This window comes from Procambarus clarkii, chromosome 69 (genome assembly GCF_040958095.1).
Source record: "Procambarus clarkii isolate CNS0578487 chromosome 69, FALCON_Pclarkii_2.0, whole genome shotgun sequence".
Classification (NCBI taxonomy): Eukaryota; Metazoa; Arthropoda; class Malacostraca; order Decapoda; family Cambaridae; genus Procambarus; species Procambarus clarkii.
In genome coordinates, this window is record NC_091218.1 from 27,886,571 (window position 1) to 27,894,171 (window position 7,601).

The window sequence follows — 7,601 nt, forward strand, 5'->3', positions numbered from 1 at the left end:
TTTATCTTTTATTGTTTTCCATTACTTACATGTTCGTAATATCCTTCATAACTCATACATACATACATTGCCTTTAGAAACTGACTTTCTTTAGAAACATTGCCTTTAGAAACTTGTGTTTGCTGATCTGAAGAACGTACAAAGATACGTACGTACTGCCTAAATCCACTCAATAAAACATTTAAATTATTGAGAGTGCTTAAAATGTTTAAATCTGAATTCCATAGAGCGCAGGAGAGATATAGACATGAAAATCTGCACTCGAAAAGTATTAGAGACTGGTTTTAAATCGGCACACGAAAATAACTCTTCATGAGACTAGAAGATGTTGCAGGAAGTGCTAAATATCCCCCCTGAAAAATAAAGGTACAATAGGTACGCTGAGAGAGAATTCTATCAACATCATGGGCCCAGGACTTTTCAACACTCTCCTTCTAAATATAAGGAGGCATAGCGGAGCGACCTCTCACGGTGTTCAAGGGAACTTGATAAACACCTGTAAATGAAGGTGTTTATCAAGTATGAATGACTAGCAGTCGGATGTATGTATCGCAGCCTGATCATACATCCGGCTGCGAGCAACTGCATCTAACAGCCGGGTTGGCCAGACCACCAACAGGAGGCCCAGGCTTTTGGGACATTAATACCCAAAACGGTCAACAGAGAGGAAGGTGCGGTCTAAGACCTCGGAAAAATATGTACCCCTCTACGTAATCGATAGTCTACACACCAATCTAACCTAATCTAACCTAACCTGATTGAACCTAAACTCACCCAACCTAATCTAACCATACCTAATCTGACGGTAAGTGACTAAACTTTACTTAATTTAATGTATCCTAACTTGACCGAACCTAATGAAAATAACAGATAAATTTTCGTGTTTTATATGAGTGTGGACCTGGTGTGTGACGTCAGTGTGGCGTCATAATGTTCATACTGGTACTATTTAGTTTATGTACTGCTGAAGCGAGTACAATATCATACTGGTACAGAACTTAGATCCTACTACTTTTATCCTCTAATTCCGTACATGTTGTTGAGGTGATGCGTGATGCTCAGACCTAGGCCTAAGTTATTCTTTGTGGCGATAAATATATAGCAAATAACAGACACGTTAGATTTGTTCAGAATCATGAAGAGATTTTCTTAATACTGATTCACAGAGTTGTTGACTTATTGAACACGATGCCTGGTGGCCTGGAGGATGTGGCTTTGCTGGATTGTTTAAAACTCAAGCTAGATAGATACACAGAGAAATCACATTATCCTGATATATCAATGAGCAAATCCACAGGAGCCGTGATGAGGATTCGAACCTATACGCTAAGTGTTCCCAGATCCACGCGCATTTTAAGCTTGATAGATGTATGAGTAGCTATAAAAAGGAACGGCCAGGCATGTGGAAATAGGCTTTCTGCAAACGGCGTTCGTCTTAGGTCTATAGATGATCGTTGGTGGTAAGCATTCATGTAAAACGCATTTTAAAATGATAATTTTTACATTGTTTATTATTGTAATATATTGTGGGTCGTGTTCACCACAAACTTCATATAATCATTTTGAAGAAGTGGTCGTCGTTCACTTGAAGGTGATGCCTCGGGCGCGCTGGTCCTCGGCGATGCGGAGGAGCTCGTGGACGTGGGCGGGGAGAGGGTGGGGCGTGGGCAGCAGCGGAGACTCGGGTCTGAAGCCGTTATCGTCGGCGACGTAACGGACCTCAGCGACGGTGCCGTCGTCGAGGGGGAACCTGAAGTGGCAACCAGTTGAATCAAAAGATTGAAAAAAGAGAACAATTGCAAGAAATACCGCACTATACCAGTACATGTAAACAGTTTTTCAAACGCCTTACGCAGTAAAATATAAGTAAATAGCAGACACTCCAACAACGAAAGAAAGTAGGACTAGTAAGAGAACATAGGCCTACAGCAGGAAGACCTCACCTGTACACGCCCTGGATGTTGCTCTGGCCCTCTGAGCCCGGGCTGCCGGAGGCTTCCACGGAGATGCCGTTCTCGGCCTCGAAGGCGTAGTTGAAGTTGCCCTCGCCGGAGTCCTGACGGTCGTCGCGGAGGATGGCCACAGGTGGGGAGTCCTGGGGCTGGGGGGCGGCGGCGGCCATGGCGGCCAGGCAGGCAAGAATTACCTGCAGGTGCGGGAGGGAGGTCGCTGGTGGGGGTCCCTGCTGGTTGCTTTACATTACAGCCGACCTGTCCTCACACTTAGTTGTTTCATTGTTATTTTTCTTCTCAACCTGTCCTCTTGCAATGACTGGTGGGAGTGTTGGTTGTGGTGTTAGCGATGGTGTTGGTAGAGGTGGTGGTAGTATTGGTAGTGATGGTGGTGGCAGTGGTGGTAATGACGTTGGTGGTACAAATATAATGACGCGCTGCTGACAAACATCATAACATTGTTTCCTAGCCCAATATAATGAATGATGGTGATATCAACAGGGATATCAACAGGTCGTTATATACTTTCGTGGAGAGGAGCGATGACTAACGATAATTGTCGTGCAGATGACACTACCAACAACCCCCATCTGCTCCCAAGATTCATGACGTCGAGAGACAGTGTCTCTGACAGCGGGAAGCTGACCCAGGGTCAGAGCCTTGGTGTCAGGATACTCTCTATACATACCTAACACTGCCCCAGGCCTGCGTGCCCAAACGTGGGCGGAGCTTCGAAGAGATGGCGGTAAGGAACCACTTTTTATCATATACAATTGCTAGAGAAGAGCCCGCGTGTGGTCCTTCATCCTGCATACCCATCGTCGAGGTCAGAGGTCATGGCTGTAGTGGTGTGGCTGCTGATGATGACGAGGAGTGACCTGGTCACTGGTCATCCTGGGGATGAGCACCAGACAGGGATGGTAGGACGGGCAGGAGAAAGGGATGGTAGGACGGGCAAGAGACAGGGATGGAAGGACGGGTAGGAGACAGGGATGGGAAGACGGGCTGGGATGGGGCCTCTCCCGAAGGTCGACCACATGGTATGGTAACGGGATGGGTCTTGACTTCTTAGCATAGCAGGAACCTAGATGGAGGTGGCGTCACATACACACACACACACACACACACACACACACACACACACACAAACACACACACAAACACACACACACACACACACACACAAACACACACACACACACACACACACACACACACACACACACACACACACACACACACACTGGGTGTGTGTGTGTGTGCTGGTGTGTGCTGTGCTGGGAAGACGGGACACCACGAGCGTAGCTCTCATCCTGTAACTACACTTAGGTAATTACACTTAGGTAATTACACACACACACAAACATGGGGCCTCGTAGCCTGGTGGATAGCGCGCAGGACTCGTTATTCTGTGGCGCGGGTTCGATTCCCGCACGAGGCAGAAACAAATGGGCAAAGTTTCTTTCACCCTGAATGCCCCTGTTACCTAGCAGTAAATAGGTACCTGGGAGTTAGTCAGCTGTCACGGGCTGCTTCCTGGTGTGTGTGTGTGTGTGTGTGTGTGTGTGTGTGTGTGTGTGTGTGTGTGTGTGTGTGTGTGTGTGTGTGTGTGTGTGTGTGGTGTGAAAAAAAAGTAGTTAGTGTACTTAGTAAACAGTTGATTGACAGTTGAGAGGCGGGCCAAAAGAGCAAAGCTCAACCCCCGCAAAACACAGCTAGGTGAATACACACACACACACACACGCACGCACGCACGCACGCACGCACACACGCACGCACACACACACACACACACACACACACACACACACACACACACACACACACACACACACACACACACACACACACACACACACACACACACACACACACACATTCACATTAGTACGCAGGTGAAATCAAGGAAGAATGGTCAAGTCCTGTGTATCCCCTCTCATGTTGGAATATGTGGAAATGAATAAGCAGATGATTTGGCTGCTGATGGAGACCACATTGAATACTTCATACCCAAGACTCCGCTACAAATTAGAGGTATCATCAGGCAATATCACCGTGACAAGGTAACTGAGGCAAGGAAGACAGTAGAACAAATCAGTGAATCTGTACGCTGGTAAAATGTGGTTGCAACTAGCAATCCCAATTATTATGGACGAAGAGGAGGTGGCCGCGAAAGAGAATTGGTAATAGCAAGAATTCGTCTTGGATACAAATATCCATGGAGATTCGGAATGGAAACAACAGTTGAGCAGAGGTGTTGCAGAATCTGTGGTGAGAGTGACGGACACCGCCTTGACCACAACCTGAGAGAGTGTGAACATCTAGGAGTCATTAGAAATAAGTATAGAATAATAAACCCCACAATGTTTGAAAGAAAAACACTATTTGTCAAATATAAATACTGTTCTTAAAAGATTTCCCCATTTTGCACCCGCAAGATAACGTAAGATTTTAAAGGTTGACGAAAGTTAATCTTTTTGTTTGATAAGCTGTTCATTTGAAACGGTTAAGCAAGTCCCAGCTGTGTCTGGGTACAAGTGATAGGATGAACAACTCAGCGGGTTTTCTTCCTTTTGGGAAGTGTTGTACATGCTACTATGGCAGTATGTCCACTCACAGGATGAGTGGCGCTGCCCAATAAACTCGCCCCTCGAGGCAAAATTAAAAAAAAATAACAATTACTACGCACTCATACATTAGTACACACATGTGTGTACTAATACACACTCATGTGTATTGGTACATATTAGTACACAGTAGTGATGACCAGTTGAGTCCCACAGGGATCAGTCCGTGGATCTCTGCTGTTCCTGATATATGCAAATGATCTCCCAGAGGGTATAGACTCGTTCCTCTCAATGTTTGCTGATGAAGCAACAATTATGAGGAGGATTAAGACAGAGGAAGACAATATGATGCTACAAGATGACCTAGACAAGCTGAAGGAATGGTCCAACATATGGCTACTAAAGTTAAACCCAAGTAAATGTAAGGTAATGAAACTAGGTGGAGGAAATAGAAGGCCAGACACTGGATACCGAATGGGAGATGAAGTCCTTCACTAAACGGATAGAGAGAAAGATCTAGGAGTTGATATCACGCCAAACCTGTCTCCTGAAGCCCACATCAAAAGAATAACATCGGCGGCCTATGCGAGGCTAGCTAACATCAGAACTGCCTTCAGAAACCTGTGTAAGGAATCTTTCCGAATCTTGTATGCGACGTATGTAAGGCCAATCCTGGAGTATGCGGCTCCAGCATGGAGCCCGTACCTTGTCAAGCACAAGACGAAACTGGAAAAAATTCAGAGGTATGTCACTAGGCTAGTCCCAGAACTAAGAGGCATGAGTTACGAGAAAAAGCTGCATGAAATGCACCTCACGTCGCTGGAAGACAGAAGAGCTCAGGGAGACATGATCACCACATACAAAATTTTCAGATGAATTGGCAGGGTAGACAAGGATGGATTATTTAACACGGGTGGTACACCCACAAGGGAACACAGGTGGAAGCTGAGTACCCAAATGAGCCACAGGGAGATTAGAAAGAACTTTTTCATTGTCAGAGTAGTTAGTAAATGGAATGTTCAATTTTGCTCTAAGCAAAATTGAACGGTCAATTCCACAGGGAAGCCTCACTGAAATAACAGTGACACCAACAGTAAAGAAACAACTGCACGAACTGGACGTAACGAAAGTCGTGGGACCAGATAAAATATCGCCATGGGTACTAAAAGAGGCAGCTGAAGCACTGTGCAGCCCACTTGCCATAATATTTAATTCGTCTCTAGAGATAGGACAACTTCCTGATTGCTGCACAATGGCTAACATGGCGCCAATCCACAAGAAAGAGGGAAGGCAGAAACCGTTAAATTACAGACCCGTATCATTAACAAATATCCTGTGTAAGTTGCTAGAGAGACTGATTCTAAGCAGGCTAGTAGAACATTTAGAACAAATTAATTATATCTCAAGGCTCCATCATGGTTATAGTAAAGGAAAATCTTGCTTGACAAACTTGTTGGAGTTCTACAACAATATGACATAAATCAAACAAGAGACAGATGGATGGGCTGCCTGTATCGGGTTGCCTGTACCTAAGGTGGGTCACAGAGTATTTCTCAGGAAGGAAGCAAAGGGTTACAGTGAGGGCAGAGACATCAGAGAGGGGAAAGGCTGTGAGAAGAGGACCACAAAGGTCGGTTCTAGGGCCCGTAATATTTCTGATATATGTCAACCACCTAACAGAGGAAATTGGCTCCTTCATATCAATGTTTGAAGATGATGCATAAGTGATGAGAAGAGTCAGGACAGAGATAGAGTGTGTGAGATTGCAAACGGATTTGGACATATTCCAGAAGTGATATGAAAAATGGCTGCTAGAACTTAATATAGCCAAATGTAAAGTAATGAGGATTGGCAGGAGTGGGATGTGCAGCAGTATAGGATGAAGGGAAGACAGATTCTTCAATCAGAAAAAGAGAAATACCTGGGATAAATATAATCCCAAATCTGATGCCAGAAGCCCACATTAGCAGAATAACAACAGCTGCATATAACATACTGGCCAACATCCCTGAATCCTTCAGAATGCTGGAGAAAGGGGTTTTCTGGGTCCTATATATAACGAAGGTGAGACTTACACTTGAATATGCATCCCCAGCATGGAACCCGTACCTGAAAAAAGGACAAGGAGAAATTAGAAAAGGTCCAGACATATGCAACAAGACTCGTTTCTGAGCTGAAGAGCTTAAGCTATGTGGAAAGACTGAGAAAACTGGACCTTACCTCACTGGAGAAAAGAACAGATAAGGGGGGGGGGATAAGATAACAATATATACGAGGCGTCAAATGACTATTGTTGGTCACATCTTGGAAATAGATTAGTTGGCTATTGGGTCCTCGGTGAGACTAGGCTGCTTCTTGTCCCTATGCAGGCGATGAGTCACAATAACGTGGCTAAAGTATGTTGACCAGACCACACACTAGAAGGTGAAGGGACGACGACGTTTCGGTCCGTCCAGGACCATTCTCAAGTCGATTGTGAAGTCATTCTCACAATCGACTTGAGAATGGTCCAGGACGGACCGAAACGTCGTCGTCCCTTCACCTTCTAGTGTGGTATGGTCAACTTTCTGTCCCTAGATAATGGGAACCATATATTTTAAGAGTGATGTATGTGGATCTCATGTATTGGAAGAGGACGTCGAAAATTATAATATTCTTAATTTCCGTAATCGACAGTAATAAATGGAAATGGCTTATATGAATTAGTATCTTATCACTACAATTGTGGACCCTCGTGTCCATCCTATGGACGGTGACAAAATGTTTCAGGAAATACTTTTCCTGAAGGTCTTTTATTATCTCTACACATGTTTGAGTCTTAGTATCTAAAACACTGGCAAGTCTATAGGTTTTACCAATTATTTTCAACACTCAATATCATTAACACTATCTGCATCTTAAGTCTAACAACACCCACTACCACCTGAAATAACTTGTAATTTCATCGCTAATTGTGTTGCTATGTGTGAAGGTATTCAAACACACGAGAAGATGAAAGAGAGGTCAAGACCACCTTTTCTTTTTTTCTTCTTGTAGGGGGGGGGAGAGGGAGCAGATATATGCTCCTCCCCCAAGGTAGCAG

At 44.7% G+C, this 7,601-nt stretch overlaps 1 protein-coding gene across 1 annotated transcript; it reads right to left on the reverse strand.

The window, feature by feature from the left end:
• Positions 1-1,581: 1,581 nt before the first annotated feature.
• Positions 1,582-7,415, reverse strand: LOC123772282 (cuticle protein AM1159-like). Its single transcript, XM_069311484.1, has 3 exons — positions 7,407-7,415; positions 1,944-2,146; positions 1,582-1,750 (listed from the first exon to the last, which is right to left on the reverse strand). The coding sequence occupies exons 1-3, from the start codon at positions 7,413-7,415 to the stop codon at positions 1,582-1,584; spliced, it is 381 nt and encodes a 126-aa protein (XP_069167585.1).
• Between the last annotated feature and the right edge of the window lie 186 nt (positions 7,416-7,601).